Source organism: Limulus polyphemus, unplaced genomic scaffold, assembly GCF_000517525.1.
Source record: "Limulus polyphemus unplaced genomic scaffold, Limulus_polyphemus-2.1.2 Scaffold355, whole genome shotgun sequence".
Lineage (NCBI taxonomy): Eukaryota > Metazoa > Arthropoda > Merostomata > Xiphosura > Limulidae > Limulus > Limulus polyphemus.
The window spans coordinates 392,612-412,403 of NW_013665965.1; the positions used below are offsets into that span (position 1 = coordinate 392,612).

Here is a 19,792-nt window from a genome sequence, read left to right on the forward strand (position 1 = left end):
AGCGATTGAAAATAATTCTTTAAATGATTGGCCTTCTTACCAGCTCCATATCGATAATATCCTGTAGGGTACAACTGTAGGCCTCTCCTCTCATCAACTTATTAACGTTTTTTCTAAAAACTTGAAACTTTATTCACTTCAGCCAGCTCCCAGCATATTCCAACCATTTCTTATAATCCACATAAACTTCCCGTCGAGTAATATCATTACTTCACCTCTTCATTTCGTGAATATTCCCAAACCATTGACCCAGTTATCCTCCAGCATCGTCGGAGTACTTAACGTACAACATGTAATTATATTCTTGCAGCTAAGAGACTCAAGTGGCGAAAGGTCTGTAATCAGCTTTAGAATTCCTCCAGTTCCTTTCTGTACTGACGTCGTTTTAAATTACTGACTGACCAATCATGCTCTCCCATTTACCCGATCATAGATAGTACATCTGCTCCAACAACATCCCTTAACAAAACCAGTCTCTTTACAGCCTTCCACGAGACGAGCTTTGAAACTCCACAAAAACACCCCTGGGCTTTGATACGTTTCTATATTATCTGATATCTCCCTAACTGAACTTACACCCATTTGTAACCACACCCTGGAGAACAACTACATAAATGCTCTAATAATTATGGCTGATATCCACCTGGCTCTATAGAATATGCTAAATACCGCACCAAGTCTGGATTGGAATTACTTATACAAATCTTTGTCATTCTCTGAGGAAATTCCTTCTGGCAATGTTCTTTACGATTCTTATCCATGATGGATTTTACCCACAATCTTGGAAGTTCTCAGTAATCCAATAATCCTCCTTACAGTATTAGCTCCTGTAGTTCAATCATCCTCACAAGTGTATTTAGTAAAACCTTAGAGTATATTATTGTTACGCGTCAACACCAATATCTTGAAGACCGTAAACTATTTCCACATACATAGGCTGGATTTTATCTCCTCCTTTCTACACAAGATTAACTTATCCGCCTCTAGGGAACCATTACCAATCATTTTAATACAAATCGACTTTCTTGTATGATACTCTTCGATTTTCAAAAGGCTTTGTGGTTTGATCTTCTATGTATATCCCACCCTTCTTACGCTGGTGTCATAAATTCATTCCTTATGGAGAGTCAGACAGTCTCTCTTTCAAAAGTAGGTTTTCAAGATCCTTTACCTTCCATGTTGGTGGTCTGCAAGGTGCACTTCTTTCACCTGTCTTCTATATCCTGTATGTTTCTGATATGCAACAGCCTTCGCGCCTTATTTAGATTTTTCAGTATGTTGATGATCCTGCCATGTGACTATCTGCTGGACTATGGTTACATTAAATATACTGGCGGCTTACACTCAATACTCATAAGACCATTCTGTTTTGAATGAGCAAAAAGAATTATAGAACATGCCCAAATCCCGATCTCTTCAATGTCCACATCTCCTATGCTTCTACACAAGAATATCTGTGTGTCAACTTTAATAAGAATCTGACATAGAAGGCCCACCTTGTACACAACAATAAACTTCAAGGTCAAACAATGACTTAACCTTCGGCGGTGTCAATCTTGAACCGCTTAGAGTTTGAATTCACCTCTTCTCTCTTCTTATAAGGCCTCAATTCGACCCTATATTATTTATGCATATCTGCCTCTTCTTTTTATAAAGACATACGGTACTCGAACACCATGGTATCCGTCTGACCTTCAAAATAAAGATATCCACTTCAACTCAGAAGTTGTATGGTCGCATCATATTTCCCAACGTTCTTCATTATCTTTAGAAGTTTCTTATAAATTATATTGCACGCTACTTCTTGACTCACAACGTTATCCTTGCTCATTTGTTAAGCTCCCCCGGTTCAACCTCTACGAAAACTACTTCCTCCCCGAACATCTTTTCAACAAGTATGAGATGTCTCTTCCAGAGGGTGTCTTCCTGACATGTTACTTATATTATGAAAAACCTGCATCAATATATTTATCCTGCCTATGATGTTTTTATCTCACTTCCCTTTACAACTAACTAAATGAAGTTTTGAACACCTGACGAGCATAATTTCTTACATTTAGTTTCCGTTTTTAAATCATTTTCATTACAATAAAATTTACACTTATTCATCCATTACCGATAGCCACTATACTCTGAAGTTTTAACCTCATGACCGACGAGAAGGCGTAACCCTCTGCTGACCGACAGTTCTATGGGCTGGAATGAAATGACAATGGAAAAAAAAAAAGAGTTTACTCGTGTAGAACGTTTCATATATTTGTTGAGCAAGAGGGGCTATTGTTTCCTACAAATATCAAAGGATTGCTGCCATAAATAAGTAATTTATATAACTGTAACTAAACCAAATACATATCTTCACTTTCTGTGATGGAATAGAAAAACAAAAACCATAATTTTTATCTTTTCTTTTTTATTTACCTTTTCATTTCAATACTATCTTACTTTAGTGTATGTGTGGGGTGGAGGAGGGGTACCAATTTCTCAGATACGTTACTCTTCAGCTATTCAAGTATTTTTCTAATCAAGATCGTATCTTTTTTACGAGCTGTTAATAACAGAATTAAACGTTTCGTCACGTAACATAAAACAACTAACAAAGTGTTATTGGAATATTAAATTGGGTAAAAGAAACAATAACACAGCGTTCATTCAGGAAAAAACCGCCATTGGCCTTTATCACTCTCATGCACACACTTATATATATATAGATATATATATTCAGGTTGAATTATTACAAGTAGTTAGAAGTTTAAGAAAATGTAGGCAGACAGTGTTGAAAACAGTTGACGTCGTTGGCAAACGATGACAGTTATACAGTTGAAGTTTCTAGTAAGTCTTCGGGGAAGTTATAATTATCTATTAGGAACAATTAACATATTTCATTATGAGTGACTGTTATAGTTGTGGGTTACAAATAGTTACTATTATTGGTAAGGATATCAGTTATAGGTATGATGTAGAAATAGTTGATGTCGTTGATAAAGGTGATAGTAATAGATGTTGCATTAGAAAAATTTTACGTCTTTGTAAAGATGACAGTTGTGAATGTGGTGTTAGAAGATTAGAATTTTATTACTAGAAAATAATGGGTTATTGAAGGTCTTACAAAGAGAATTTCTTGATTAATGAGGAAAAATCTGTTTGGTTGCAATTTTATGTTGTGGTTTTCTTATTTATGGATAGTCTAAATGACATTTCTTTACGTGTTTAAAGAGAAGAAAAAAATAAAGTATCATCAATCAATGTCTTGGGATAAAAGTTCTTTAATGCTTACTCACGGTATTGCAACCTTTCTGATAATAAACTTATGAAAAAAGCAATTATTATATAATACAATGAAAACTAAATATTAAAATGTGACGGAGAAGAAAGTATCTTGGTTCACTTGATAAAGGAGTGGATAATGATGATTATTCTTATCTTGTTTCTTACCCATTCTAAACCGTTAAATTAATAATAGATGTAAGCTACACAATTCTATTTGGATAAACTAGTTTTATACTACAGTTAATTCGAGAAAACTAAAGACAGAAACTAGTTCGTACATTTGAAAATGCATAAAAAACATATTAAGTACCTTATTAAGAAAGTTACATCCCAATTCTACTGAAAATCTTTGTGTTGTAATCCATTTCAGTCGAAATGTTTCCTGAATTTTCCTTATGCATTCCCTAAAACATACTACGAAGTTATGTTACACCGCGATGCATAGATTAAACCTACAGCTTAAATATCCTTTGCAAAATGACTTGTAATTGTAGGAGTTATTGAACGGCGAGAGTTTGGAGATAAGATGTGAATCTATTGAAAAAATATTAGGTCCAATCCTATCTTGTTGAACATGTAGGCTTACATTATTTTGCTTTCGGCACAGGTCAAGTATCCCAGAGCGTGGTTTCTATGGTAACTCTGTTGGATTTAGATGAAGTTTCAATCGATGCTGGCCATTTGGGTTTAGAAGGAGATGTTTAGGTGACGTTAGTCGTCAGGTGCTGCTTGAAGTGATGCAACGCTGAGTTACAAGTCACAATGTTGTTGTTTGTTTCAAGAACAAAGGATGATTCATTAAGGTCATATAATTATCGAATGAAAAATATGAAAATATATTCTTGCTGAACCTTAAGTGATTTAAAAAATTGAACAGCTTGAGGAAAGCGAAAGTCTTTAAATTAAATTGAACTTGGAATCTTCGTGACGTTTAGATCTTTCAGTGTACATTATTGAAAAGAAAAATGAACCACGATTGGTTCCATTACACTGAGTTATGTTGAATTAGTTAATAACGGAGTACAGAGTACAAGCTATTAACAACACTATTAACTTATTTCTACTTCCATACATTATTTAAACGTCAGAACGTTAAACCTACTTCTAGGTCCATGTTTGAGTTCTGTAGTTCCATGGGGATGAAGTGTCCTGCTATGGTATGGTATTGTCTTGAGTTAGACCGCTTATTGGAATGTCCATTCTTTGTTTCCATCCATTCATTTTGTCTTACCCCACTTGATTGACCTATGGAGAATATGAAAAAGATAAAGCAATTTAACGACGTTTTACACTTCATTGGAAAACATAGTTATAGATGGAATATAATGTGTTCATTTGGAATTGTGAAATCTGAACGTTGGAAGGTGGTTGGATCATTGTGGGACTTGTATCACCTTCCGAAATAGACATCTTATAAGTAAGACCATTATATTGGTTTTCATTAAAAAGTCACAGCACTTATTGCAGATGCCTACCCGAAACAAGTAAAATGATAGAAAATTAACTGAATGATTACTGAAATAGTTAGAAATATATTTTGGGTACTTAGAGACTAAATTAGTAATTCATCTGATCAAACTTTTTAATTAGAAAATTTAAAAATAATACACTTATTTGTTAACCTACATATTGCTAATTCTCAATCATTCAGGCATGGTGTCCCCCCCCCCAATTCCTAAGGTCGACGACTATAGTCTTTCACTGTTTTTTATTTCACGCCAGCTTTCCTAGTTCAAGATTTTCATCTCTAATCCCATTTGTAACGTCATCGAGCCAAGCGCGTCTTTGTCTGTCTCTCACTCTTCTCCCTTTAATTTTACCCATCAGGATCTCTGCCAGCTTTCCTAGTTCAAGATTTTCATCTCTAATCCCATTTGTAACGTCATCGAGCCAAGCGCGTCTTTGTCTGCCTCTCACTCTTCTCCCTTTAATTTTACCCATCAGGATTTCTGCCAACTTTCCCTCAGAGCTGATCGAATGCCCAAAGTAGCGCATCTTCCGTTTCCCATATATATATATCATCAGTTGTATTTATATGTTTTTGCACATTCCATTACTTCCTCATTACTCCATCATTCATCAATAACATCACATTTCAAATGTTTCAAACTGTATTTTTGTTTCAGCAAGCAGGGTTCATGTTTCCATCCCGTAGAATAGGACTGACCATAAGTAGCCCCTTCTTAAATTCTAGTTTGATATCTCACCTGGGCATTCCTTTAAGACTGAAGATTTCTGCTTTTTGCAATGCCTATCTTTATCTATTTTCTAAATTGCCATCATCATTATACTGACATTCGTCCCTAAATAATTAAACTCCTCTGCTTGTTCCAACTCTTTACCTTCCACTTCGAGCCATATTTTAGGACCTTCCTCAGATCGTGAAATTATCACTGTCTTAATTGTATTTGGCATTTATTCTGAGTCTACAATGTTTCCCTTTATCAACATATTGTAATCGTTGTATCTCTTCCCAAGATTCACCCTTAAATGATGTGTCATCAGAATACATATGATTATAGATTCTATTTCCGTTAACCTTGATTCCTTCTGTATCAGTAATTACCTCTCTCATCAAGTGCTCTGCATACTAATTATATAACGTCGATAACAGTGTGCATCATTGCTAATTTCAAACAAATATAAAAAGTAATCATTATAATGGACAACAAGCGAGACTATAACAAATCATTAGACCGCAACTTAACGTAAAATATCACTAATAGTAAGCAAGTTGCCTACAGTTAGCTATAACTATAACATAAATGGTTATATCTGTTATTAAATAAGCCGAGATTAGAATTAATGAATTGTAGCTATAGCTCATACATCAAACTTTCTTGTGATAAAAGCTCCCAGTGGCAGAGCAGTATGTCTGCGGACTTACCACACTAGAAACCGGGTTTCGATACCCGTGGTGGACAGAGCACAGATAGCCTATTGTGTAGCTTTGTACTTAACTTCAAACAAATAAACAAACTTATGATAAAAGGTACATAGTTAAATGGCTGAGCTGCAAGGATTTATGCCAATAAAATCAAACTACTTCAAGTAGTTGTTTTCTAATCCTTGTCTAATTATTCTTAATAGTAAAAGACAAAGATGAATACTCTTAATTTCGAGATTAAAGTAGTAACTATAATCATCAGCAAATATTAAGTGAGTAAGATAAGCTTATATTGGTGTAAATTATAGATGTTAATTATAAGTGTAAATTATTCAAAATCTTCGTCAGATTTACCAAGAAAGGAAATCATAATTTTGAATTATTCATCATACGTGGCAGTTTTTTATCTCGCCATCTTACTTTTAAGTAAGTCACTTGTTCGCCATCTTGTTGGACACAGCGGATTATGGTAAAACAAAACAGACAATATAAATTAGGAGCTTCCCGCAAGCGATGCTCTTTGAAAGTTTTTTTTTTATATTTGGGCGTAAAATCGGAGCATTCTGTAAACAATATTAGATTGTGTCTCTGCTGACGAAAATCAATACTTACGTCTCTGTCAGCATGAAAAATAATGTAGTGTCTGACTCGACATAACTCAGTTTAATGTTGAATTTATTAGTTCTATAAGAAATTCACCAAACAATACAAACAAACAACTTCCAACTAGAACTAAATCGTTTTTGTCACGATATTTTCACTAACTTTAAATATACAACATAGCCTTAATATACTATTGACATTTTTTTTACACTCGGATAAACGAAGTAATAATAAGTTTAGATTCTCTTTGCCAGAGAAATCGATTTCATGTCAAAAAAATATCAGTTTTATTATACATTAAGTTGCTATTTCAAAAAAAAAAAGCTGTAATAATTGTTTGACTTTATTAAATAACTTTCCAATTTTGGAATCGAAAAGTCGAACTTACTATATTACTATAATTTTAACTCTTCGTTTTTCTTTAATATATTTTAACTGAACCATCTAGTTTTTTTTGTTTTTGTTTAAACCTTTAAAATATTATTGTTGTTCTCTAGAGAGTCAGTGGTGATTTTATGAACTTACAACAAAAAAATCCGAGGTTCGATTCTCCCCCTGGTGGATAGCTTGCAGTTAGCCCATTGTGTAGCTTTGCACTAAAATAGCAACAACAACGACTTATTGCTCTGACGTGCCCGTCAACGAATTTAAAACTTCAGTCTATGTTAATTGTAATGTAATGAGGTATAGGCAAGCAGCATCGACGTAGCTGCTTTGATGAAAAAATATAATTGTAATTCCCAATCTGAAGGACACCTTATGCGAATAAGAATCAGGTCAGAGACCTCTAGGATCACGTATAGCTGTCCCTAATTTTGAACTATTAAACTTAGCAGAAGGTAGCAAGCCAGCAAACAGCATCACACCCGCTGTCAGAAAGGCTTTGTCCGGTTCCTTGAGCTAAATAATAGGATTGAATGTCACTTTTGTAACGGGTATCACGTCTCTAGCTTCGAACCCTTCGACCCCCAGCCCAAAACGCTAACCATAAGGCCATTGCTGCTCCTATTCACAATACAATAACACGCAATGAAACTTAGTATTTAGTTCCGAGTTTGTAAGTGAACAATGAAATACTGCGAAGGTTAATAGTAATTGCCATAATAATGTACATACATATATACGCGTGGGTACGAGGGCTTTACAAATAATCAATGATTTATAGCTCAGGTTGGATAGGCTATCGTAGTTACGATGTTACTTTCCACATTTACAAACGTTTCTTTATAACTTACTACTCAACATATTCATTACATTTGTTAGCCTAAAACTACCTATTCATGAATTCTACACTCGTATAAGAAATTCACCTAAATACTGGTCCATAGCAAACAAATGATTAGTGTTATTATCAATAGAAACAGTAGAAACATTTCGATACTAACGAAAATAATACAGCCCTGTATTAATTAATAAACAGTGTTTCTCTAAAAATAAAATAAATACAAAAGATAAGTAAGCAATCACTTTTACCGGTTCAGCAGCGAAATCATGATTTTTTAGAATGAAACACCTAGTAAATATTAAAAGAGGAGTGATTTGGTTTGATTGTGAAGGATGCAGCTAATAAAATTTAACAATATTTATGAAGTAATATTTAAAATAAAAGCAACAAAAAGTAGTTTGCCACAACTGAAAAGACAATATTTTGAGATAGATGAAGTATACGCGTTTTACATTATTATATCCTTTTAGTGTGAGATGAAACTTAAAACGTTGAAATTAACGACATGACTGTCAAAAACGCTTATATAAGAAATTAAACACCGCTATTAACAACATTAAAAGCATTGATGGCATCCTTATACTCTACAGGGTACAATTTTATTTTAACATTAACAGTGTTGATGGCATCCTTACACTCTACAGGGTGCAATTTTATTTCAGCATTAATAGTGTTGATGGCATCCTTATACTCTATATGTTACACTTTTATTTCAACATTAACAGTATTGATGGCATTCTTATACTCTACAGGGTACAATTTTATTTCAACATTAACAGTGTTGATGGCATTCTTATACTCTACAGGGTACAATTTTATCTCAATATTCACAGTGTTGATGGTATCCTTATACTCTACAGGGTATAATTTTATCTCAATATTCACAGTGTTGATGGCATCCTTAAATTTTCCAGGCTACAATTTTATCTCAACATGTGGTATAAATTTATTGCTATGTACAGGACTAGCGCTAGATAAGTTGGATATACGCATACAGATAATGGGAGAAACCATGCAGTCTACAGCATTGAACATTAGTCGAGGTTTGTGAAAATATATAATATATACAAATCACATTTATAAATCAAATATATTATAGGTGGCGATGTAAAGTCGCCTTTAAATACGGTGAAATTGTACCTGATCTCAAGAATACATTATTACCACTGCAAGTCACATCAAATGTTCAACGTGCTCTTTATTTCCACAACTGACTCAGGGACTTGCATCATCCCTAATGCTGAATATAAATCTTTCTGCTCAAGTATTATCATTCAATTGTTATGACAGTCCTACTAATCGGTGAGTAAATGAATGAGCTAATGACGTCACATGATAAGCAAATATAGCTACAAAAGTCGCATTGCATCGCCATCTACGGTCTTTTTTTTTCCGGAAAATAGCGATGACTAGGAACCCACTTTTTAGAAGTTGAATAAGTAAAATAAATAAAAAATACATATGATGATGGCATAAGCTTGTTGAAACGTTGTACATTTGTTATAAAGTTTCTTTCACTATCCATTCAAGCCGTCTCCAAACTTAATTTTTCGCAAGTATGTTCTTGTGACGGTCAATCCCATTATTCGTTAATAAATAACAACCCAAGAGTTCGCGGTGGATGGTGCTGACTAGCTGCCTTCCTTCTAGTCTATCACAAAATTAGGAACGACTAGCGCTGGTAGCCTTCGAATAGTTTGGGCAAAATTCAAAACAAACAAACAAACAATACAGTGTATATGTTTAGGAGTTTTTTTTACAGATTAATTGGATATAAATAGATTCAAGTATTTACACCGTGCTGTAATTGGTTTAAACAAAAATCCAATGAGGAAAACGTATTTGAGTACACACATTTGCTTTGAGTTTGTGAATGTTTATAAGTTACACGTGCATCTTGGTATGATAACGAAACTTTTATTGATACTTTAGAATCGGAAGATTTACAGTGTGAATTAAGTTTGGGATAGGCCTGTAGTAAAAGGCCATGCCTGATAACACGATTTCTGGCACAAAAGAAGTAGCTAATTGTGTTTCTACAGGCTTGCGTAACAAGGTTTTCAAGGTAGAACTTTCTACGTGGCTTAAAGGCAACGGTAGGTCTTGTGGTATCTGCTCCACAGCAGTGTTGTGATAAAATCTTAAAATTGCACAAGGAATTTTAAGAACAAATGCACCAGTAGTAAGACAACTATAGACATAGAATGTTACAACCTTGAAACTTTACGAACTGATAAATGTATTTCATAGTAGGTGAATACAAGAGAGTAGAAAATATAACAAAGTAATTACCACCAGAATTTTATCAGTAAGTACAAATCATGAAAGCCAGAGTTTTATATAGACTATAGACTACAAACTAGAAAATGAATTTATGGTAAAAATACCCAGTTGTTTTCCATTTCATTTGACTAGCGAAAACATATACGGGGTTTGTACAAGTAAGATTAGTTTTGATATAAACACATAGATCTTGGTAGAACCATATATAGAACCTGTAACTTATAACGTTCCCACGACTAAAAGGGCGAGCATGTTTGAGGAGGTGGTTCGAACCTGCGACCCTCGGATTGCGAGTCGAGTGTCCTAACCATCAGGTCATATCACATTAGATAGTAGAGGGATATTTAAAATAGAACGAGATCTATAAGCTCACCAAAAAAGCATACAATTATTCAGTATGAGGGTTTTTAAGTTTATTGTATTAAACAAGTAACTATACATAAATGAAGTTTATTTATCGCTCCTATACATCTTGATTATATTAATATTTTGTTTAAACTTTTGTACACAGAACAACATTTTAAACAGCTCCTATATATTGGGATATGGGAGATTTAAAAATTTGTGAATTAGACATTTTTATCATTATAGTTATGTTTATGTAATTTGATCATAGTTGAATGATTTTTAAATGTTCGAATACACGATATTGTTATTTTTAACCATATAAACTTCATTATTTCAGTATGTTTGCGCAAAGGTACAAAAAAGGGTTATGAGCGCATAACCGTACCTACCTTAGAAGAGTCCATATGTACCAAGACTTCTAACAAAAAGTTTCATCAGTCCATGTGCATCAAGACTTCTAACAAAAAGTTTCATCAGTCCCTATGCACCAAGTATTTTACCAAACAGTTTCATGAACTACGCTTATCAATCCATATGCACCAAGTATTTTACCAAACAGTTTCATGAACTACGCTTATCAGTCCATATGCACCAAGACTTCTAACAAAAAGTTTCATCAGTCTATGTGCACCAAGACGTCTAACAAAAAGTTTCATCAATCCATATGTACCATGACTTTTACCGAATAGTTTTATGAAATACGTTCATCGATTCATATGGAACAATACTTTTACCAAATAGTTTCATCAGTCCATATGTACCATGACTTTTACCGAATAGTTTTATGAAATACGTTCATCGATTCATATGGAATAATACTTTTACCAAATAGTTTCATCAGTCCATATGTACCATGACTTTTACCGAATAGTTTTATGAAATACGTTCATCGATTCATATGGAACAAGACTTTGACTGAACAGTTTCACGAAAGACGCTTATTATTCTATAGAAATATTCAGATATTTCTTTACATTTCTTATAAATTACTCAAGCGAAAGAAAGTAGTCGTGAAACTTGTATGATTTTATAACTTACTCTAGACTGTTAAAAGTAACCTCGTATTTGGTAATTTGGGATATACATTACTTTTTGAACCATTTTTACATCACTTTTTGAACCATTTTCCCCTTAATCTAGTAGATACACACTGCCTCTTTATTACTCCAGCATTAAAACCGATATCTTGAGATGTGAAACCAACATTTCTGGTATGTAATGCCTTATCCATTGCTGGTTTGATGGTTTCTCATCTTCCATCGATATACTATATATCACAGTTTGCGTTATTGCTCTCATTTCAGGATTTGATAAATTCTGTTGCACCAATGACGGACACGTTTAACAGCTCATTGCAGTCACATCTATCGATTCTATTGAATACGCCTCTATGTTCTAATAAAACCGTTTATTGGCGTATCAGTTTGTCACAAGCAATTAATGATGTTATATTAAACGCATCTTTTCAATAAAGCGGTCTATTAGGCTCTGCGGTAGTTGGACGTTTCTCGTCATTTTCCAATAGCTATAAAAGATAAAATGGTGCGTTACTTTTAAACAGCGCATCTGGGAGGAAAAGTTATTGACTTTTGCTTTTTATTGTTTGGTTCGCAAAGTGATTAATATAACTACAGGAAACATAAAAAGTTACATTAATTAACTTTTTAACATAATTTAGCATCGTGTTAAAATAATGTGGTGAGACTTAATTTTGTTCTGAATATATGTTAGGAAATTTTTAAAATTATTTCACGTTTTTAATAATGAAACTGAGGCCTTACGATCGGATTTTTATTTATAGAAATAAAGCTGAAGCGTTACGAGGTCCTCGTCTGTAGTTATGGGATCCTCGTCTAGAATATTAAAACTGCGGTGTTATGGGATTATCGTCTATAATATTGAAGCTGAGATATTATGGAATTCTCGTCTATAGTAATGCAACTGAGGTGTTATGGGATTGTTATCTGTAATATTAAAGCTGAGATATTATGGGATTATTACCTGTAATATTGAAGCTGAGATATTATGGGATTATTACCTGTAACATTAAAGCTGATATATTATGGGATTCTTGCCTATAGTAATGAAGCTAAGGCTTTATGAAATTTGCCATATGTGTCTGCGTCTTCGATTAAAACGGGCTGGTTAATTGTATTTAGATTTTTACAAGAAAATCTACAACATTTTTTATTGTCTAAAAAGTTCCTGTAAAATTAAGTTGAATTGAATTATTGCATTTATCTAATGTTTGAATCATAACAATGGTTATAAATCTTGTGTTAAGTTCGGATTCAAATGACAGGTTAAAAGAGTCTTATTAAACTCGCACGGTCTGTCTTCTTTTGCAGCAATTCTTAGACTAAAAATTAAATCAGATGTAAGCTGTCTGATCACATTGGACTGATTAGTGACGTTATGTAGACCGGTAGAGGGCTCATCGGCGAACCGACGTCACAAAAGATTAATTGAATCAATAGACAACATTAAACGAGCTCGTTCGTTGATGTCGAAATTTTGTTCTTGGCAAAGAAAAGTTCTTAAGAAATTCTTGTTGTTTGATAACTCAAAGTCTGCCTAAGATTAAATAAAATGAATAATTTCTGGGAACGCATAAAACATGTTGATAAAAAATGTATATATATATAAAGTTTATTAAAGGAAAAAAAACTTACACTTTTAGGAGAAGAATTTTGATAGTTCAAAGCTAGTTTTCGAGATGTAGTTACCAGACTCATTTGAATTCTTAAATGCTGTTCACCTTAAGCTCTACGAACAGTAGTAATAACGATGGCACATTGTGCTTGTACGTACTAATAGACGGTCCAAGTTATTTTCATTAAATGGAGAGCTAAGCTTAATGGCTATAATCTTAATAAACTTTTTAAATATAACATTAAGGAATTACTGAACAGAAATAAGTTGTTCAAAATGAAGGAGATGAGCTGTGCAATACATACTTTCATTTCTTGAGAAAGCTTAAATTCAACGTCTTGGTGTGAAACTTTTACCGTATTTTAAAATATAATTTGTTCTAAATTCGTACTTATTGCTCTAATTAATTTTAATTCTCATACTTGCCTAATTAATCTTTATCCTTTTGAAATAATATGTCTTAAACTCATCTACACGTCTAGGTGTTTGTAGACTAAAATCAACTTTATGCTGATTTCCAATTTCAAGTTTCTAGTGTAAATTAAGATCACAGTGGGGTCATAGGTCAGATCTGTGGGATTTCCTTTCTTCACATGCCCTCTTTTTATTTCATTGAAATTTTACCCATCAAAATGATTTTAAAACACTACAAATTTACACTTAAAATATGTCTGAGAAAACCATTATAACCAAAAGCATAACCACTACGCACTACTTGATACCGTGGGCTCATAGGCAACTGCCTACTCTGCTGTTTAATTAATCCCGCTCTACTTTCGGTGTATGTTTGAAATTATTCGGAAATTCTCGGAGTGGGGTACAATTTTTTTAGAAAAGGGTGCTTAGGCTTGTAGCAGATTGACACTATTATTATTATGTATGTACCCCAATACGCTCTTAGATTTTCCAATTCAAAATGGTTGGACTATATTTCAGGAATTTATAGGAGTTTAATTGACTCTTATGTTTCTTCAACCCATCCAGTTAGAAGTTGAACATTTGTATAAAAATAAATAAGATACTTAAAGTGACTTAAACTACACACATTTTATGCACAAAAAGATCGGTACTGATTTATTTTTGTATGTTTGTGGACTTACAACGCTAGAAACCGGGTTTCGATACCCGTGGTAGGCAGAGCACAAATAACCCATTGTGTAGCTTTGTGCTTAACAACAACCCTCTAATCTATCATTGACCGTCACATTATAACGCTCCCACGGCTGAAAGGACGAGCATGTTTGGTGTGACAGAGATTCGAACCCGCGACCCTCAGATTGCAAGTCGAGTGCCTTAACAACCTGGCCATGCCGAGCCCCTGTAATTAAGAATAAAATATAATAGCACTTAAAAAAAAAGCACATAAAAATTAGTAAGTTACTTTATGTACTGTTATTGACTTCCTGTCCCTGGAAAAGCCTATCAGTGATCTAATATATATGATAATAGATACACATTATTGTTGTTTATTATATTTTCTTAGTTAATGAGGCAGTTAAACTTCGTGTCGTTGTTAGGTATTCAAGTACAAAATTCTTAATATCTAACAATGTTTTGTGTTTTTAAGTTTGTTCATAAATATATCAAAGTCCATAAAAAACTCCTTTTTTTTACTAAACATTTCTCCAGTATTGTAAACTTTTGTTTGTTTATTCGTATTTAAGCCGAAAACTACTAAGTGGGATATCTAACATACTCCCATACTTCTCGCTGTTACTTTAGATATTAAAGCCTGGCGCTAAGAAAAGTTTCAGTCTGCCTCTCCCCATTTCGAATTTTACTTTCAAATCCGTAATACTGTAAATAAAATGTTTTTATTTATACTTACTAATTAAATCCTGAGAAAAAGTTATCGTAACGTGATTACCCTGACAGTTCAAGCTTGTACGATTACGGAAATTTCATTTTTCTTACTTTCATTGAGGCGAAATCGCACACTGTTTGTTTCAAGTCCAATTTTTCTGCAATTTTATACTTGATCGAAATTGATGTCAGTCCAAATAGTGCATCGTAGACCTTTTCCAGTCATGCTTTTGTAGTGCACGAACAACATCACATCCAGTTTACCATCGCGTGTCACTCAATGGCTTCACACGTAATTGGAAAACATGCTGTAGCAATACTTCCCACCGATAAGTTCAAGTAGAAATACAGGCGTATATGCTTTGAATGAAGTCAAAGAACGCCACTCAAGGCCTCAGTGCAACAGTTGGCTGCATCGTTCAAAACTGAAATTCGGGGAGTGTACATTGCATGAAATAAAAACAAAAAAGCTTTCGAATTTAAGCTTCTACTTCCTTTTTGAACACAGTTCTTTTTGTCTTTTATGTTTACTTCGTCATCATACTCTTTTATAACTCTTACACGTTATTTCTTTAAGAAAAACTTAGTTCATGCTGCCACTACGTGTGTTGTGCAACGGCAAAAATCCGTGACACTGATTTCATTTTTCAGACACAGATGCCTCAGTAATTGTTACAAAACATATTATCATTCTCTTCTCTTTTGTGTGATCTTATAACTGGGTGAAGTCCAGCACAGTCGAATGATACTCGAAATATCTGGATCTTGTTGGACATCAGCTGATTAGCTCATTATAAATCCCTTTTCCCCCTGCTTATGAGTTTGAATTTTCGAAGAGCAATAAATCTTTCAAGTTCAGCTTGTCAATACCCCTTATCTTGTTTTTCCATGCCGACTGTTTGATCCGTTTTCAGTCGAAATACTAATTCTTTCCATGTTGAAATACCTCAAGATGATCTGTTGATTAATATTGAATTAAAGGTGCTTACAGAAGTTTCCAGCCCTTTGTTCCGTTTGTCGACGGTAAAAAGTTATTTGTGCTGAAAAATCTTGCAGTACAAATGATATAGTGAAGAATGTTTTTATCTTGCTCGCCTCTTTAAAAACAACGACAAAAATCTTGAAGTTTGTCGAATTCATGCTACAGTTTGTGTGCACATTGGTCTAGTTTCCAGAATTTAAAAAAAATCTAGTTTAATATTTTAGAAACATTTTCATTTTGCAATTTTTTGTGAGAAAGAATTAAATACTTTGCACTGTGTAGGGTGGAAAACTGAACTCTCCGTCCCTGCTCTTCATTGACTTCCTGCAGCAGACATGATCAAATAGGGAAAACATAACGAGAGGGATGGTATGATATAAGTAAACGACTTGGGAAATTAACGTATTGGAAAACAAAAATGAAGTCTATCCTACAAGCCTGTCTTGCAAATATTTTGCATCTTCTTTAGTTTATTAAATTTGAAGAAAATACAGCATGGAGGTTAACCACTTTAGAAACATGCACGTTAGGTAGCAAAATTAAGGATTTGTCCTACTTTCAACGTTGTTTATGTTTCGTATATTTTTTACACAAATTCCAAAACCATAACTTTAAATTGATTAGTTTCATACGTTTTTAAGACAAACGAAATAAATAAATACAAGGTCTACAAACGTTCTAATATTCATGGAACGCGGAGGCCTTTAACTATAAAATATAACTGTATTTTTAAACTGTATTCTCTTAGCATTCTCGACTCTATCTACATAACAATTTAATTTATAAATTGGTTTTTACAAGTCCATGTTATGGAGGAATATTTTTATGATGCTGACTTTTTTTTTTTTGCTTCAGCAATATCGTATCTATTTATCTATTACCATATTACACTAATGCCGGGATATAATACGGTAAAAATTTACATAAACTAATAAATTTCCGAAAGATATGTGAGGTCCTTGAAAATCATGCGTTATGAGACTGTATCTATCAAATAACATACCGTGAATAGTTTCCTAGTTTTTCACCAGGATAACTTTGTAGAGTTATATATGGGAAATTACTTTATAACGGAGTTTGCTTTGGTTAATTTTTTAGATTACCAGAATCTCTTTCTTCGAGTTTCTTAGGGTTAAAATAAATACTGATCACTGTTTATATACCATGATTTGAGTGTTGAGGTAAAATATAGCAAGTAGCAACATTTTGTTTATCCATTCAAATTAAAATATCGGTTCAAAAGTTACGAACTAATTCTAAGTAGGTAATGGAACACATCGATCAAAAATAATTTATAAGTTTATTGTCATCTGTATTTTTACAGTCAACCGTAAAGTACGGCGCTGATCTCAGAGTATCGGGGGGTTGGTGATGGTCTTTCATTACTTTTATTAACCCTCATCAACAGTTCGTCACTATAGTGCCTAGGTTAAAATAGTTAAGCACGAATCATGCACAACTAGACACACATAGACTATAAAAACTTCAGGTCCATTGGTTTCTAACTGATTTATATTGAAAACCTAAGTATCTGAAATCGGTTCCTATAAAAGTGTTGATAAGCTCGGACAGTTTGAAGACTTTTCTGATTCTGTAGAACACACGTACTTGGTTTTATTCTCTAAGTGCTGGTATCATACTTAAAAGTATCACTATATCATATAGAGATTGACCGCCTTAACTTTCAACTGGATAGCAGCGAGATACAATAATAGTCAAAACGTTGATAACACGCAGTAAATTACAATTCCAGTTGATCTTCCTTCAGGTTACGAAGTTGTTCTTTTTTATTTCTTATATTGTATCATGCTATGAGAAACAAAAACACGATATATTAGACTAATAGATTCTGAAAAAATATATGCTTTATTTTTTTAGCGAAATCAATAGAAGTCGCAAAAATATACACGTTAAAACCTTTAATTTGTTAAAATGTAAGTAGGTAAATTTACATTGTATTACGAAGCAGAAGAACGAAAGGAAAAACGACATTATTATAAAAAAAAATGTTTCAATTTGTACATATATATATTTTGTCAGGATGATAATTCCGCAAGTGACAGTTATACAACAAATCAAAGCTCTGATGTCTTGTCATAAAAAAATAGCCACATGGCATACTTCATTTTTACGAATTATGTTAACAGTATTTTCAGTCATAAGTTGTCACGTAAAAATACTTCAGAATTATAAATGTCTGTCTACATAAAGTTTTTCGGCAATACATCTATTCACTTCTTAATAACTCCCCACCATCACCCTGTATGTAATAATCCCTATAAATGTCACTAAAGTGTATTAGCTCATTCTTTACACCATGAGGGAAAAGCGACCTTGTTACTGTTTCTTCCTAGTTGATCATAGTCTACGCTTAGGGATATTCTCTGCTTCAGATCTGCAGAACTGAAGGATGCACCATGACTTTTTACCGAACAGTTCCATGAAATACGCTCATCAGTCCCTATGCACCAAGTATTTTACCAAACAGTTTCATGAACTACGCTCATCGTCCCACTATTCGTTGGTAAAAGAGTAGCCCAAGAGTTGGTGGTGGGTGGTGATGACTAGCTACCTTCCCTCTAGTCTTGCACTGCTAAATTAAGGACGGCTAGCGCAGATAGCTCTCGTGTAGCTTTGTGCGAAATTCAAAAACAAACAAACATTACAGAGATGGGCTCTGTAGTTCATTTAACGTAATCGTTACATATAATTGTTACCTAAGCCTATAACAAGTAGAAATTACCCCTACATAAGTTAACAAAGTAAGACTAGAGCAACATATTCTAGACGGTATCAAGAAAATAAGACAATAATCGTTATACATTGTTTGATATGGAATAAATGGTTGATTTTTTACTTTGACAAAGATCTAAATTTCGTTTTTTTATATTTGTTTGCCATTCAATAAACAAACTTAAAATGCAGGTTTTGGATCAACAATTTCTGGTTCCACCGCAAAATACAAACCAAGAGGACATTAACTTGTAATACCACTCGGAAACTAAGCTTTATTCATATAAATATTTAGCCGGATGGTTCTTCTTAGTTTAATTAAACATTCTATTTTTGCTCTGACTCTTTTAGTGAACTTTGCCATGCCACTATATTGTTGCGTTTAAAATGGCAAATTATATTACTTTCTCAATATATCCTTTATACTTAAAATATTCAAGTGGGTCAGCGATAAGACTCCGGGTTTACAAATAAAAAATTTGGAATCCGATTCCCCGCTGTGGGTTAGAGTGTAGATAGCTCATTATGTAGTTTTATTTTTTGCACTGAGAAAACAACGCCGATTCGTGGATAAATATATATTTGTGTGTATTCCTATCTTTATTTTGTATCTTGCTAATGAACGTGTATTCAAGCAACGTTAGATTAGGCTTAGGACGTGTATTCAAGCACACGAGCTTTTCTGAGCGGCTGATATCTATTTCAGCATTTTGTTCAATGCATGTTTGCACAAATGATGTAAATACGCGAACTAAAAATCGATGAAGAAAAATAGGGATTTACACTCAACACGTTCTTTTAGGTGTATCGTCCGTCTAGAATGTATACATTTTCACACACAAAAATACTTGTTATTGTCTCACGAGGTTAATTTACACTCAACACGCTCTTTTAGGCGTATCGCCCGTCTAGAATGTATACTGTTACGTCTCTAGTCGTTTGTTAATTTTCGGTATAAATTCTTCCCGAGGAACGTCAGCGATACATGTCCTTTCTTAAATAAAACTAG

The 19,792-nt window shown here is 33.6% G+C and overlaps 1 protein-coding gene across 1 annotated transcript in view; it reads right to left on the minus strand.

Annotated features, from left to right (window-relative positions):
- LOC106457642 (coiled-coil domain-containing protein CG32809-like) overlaps nt 1-19,792 on the minus strand; it is a 395,034-nt gene that overhangs the window by 140,118 nt on the left and 235,124 nt on the right. Inside the window, exon 4 of the mRNA XM_022383642.1 lies at nt 4,370-4,512. Within this exon, the coding sequence (XP_022239350.1) occupies nt 4,370-4,512 (143 nt within the window). The remainder of the gene's footprint in view (nt 1-4,369; nt 4,513-19,792) is intronic.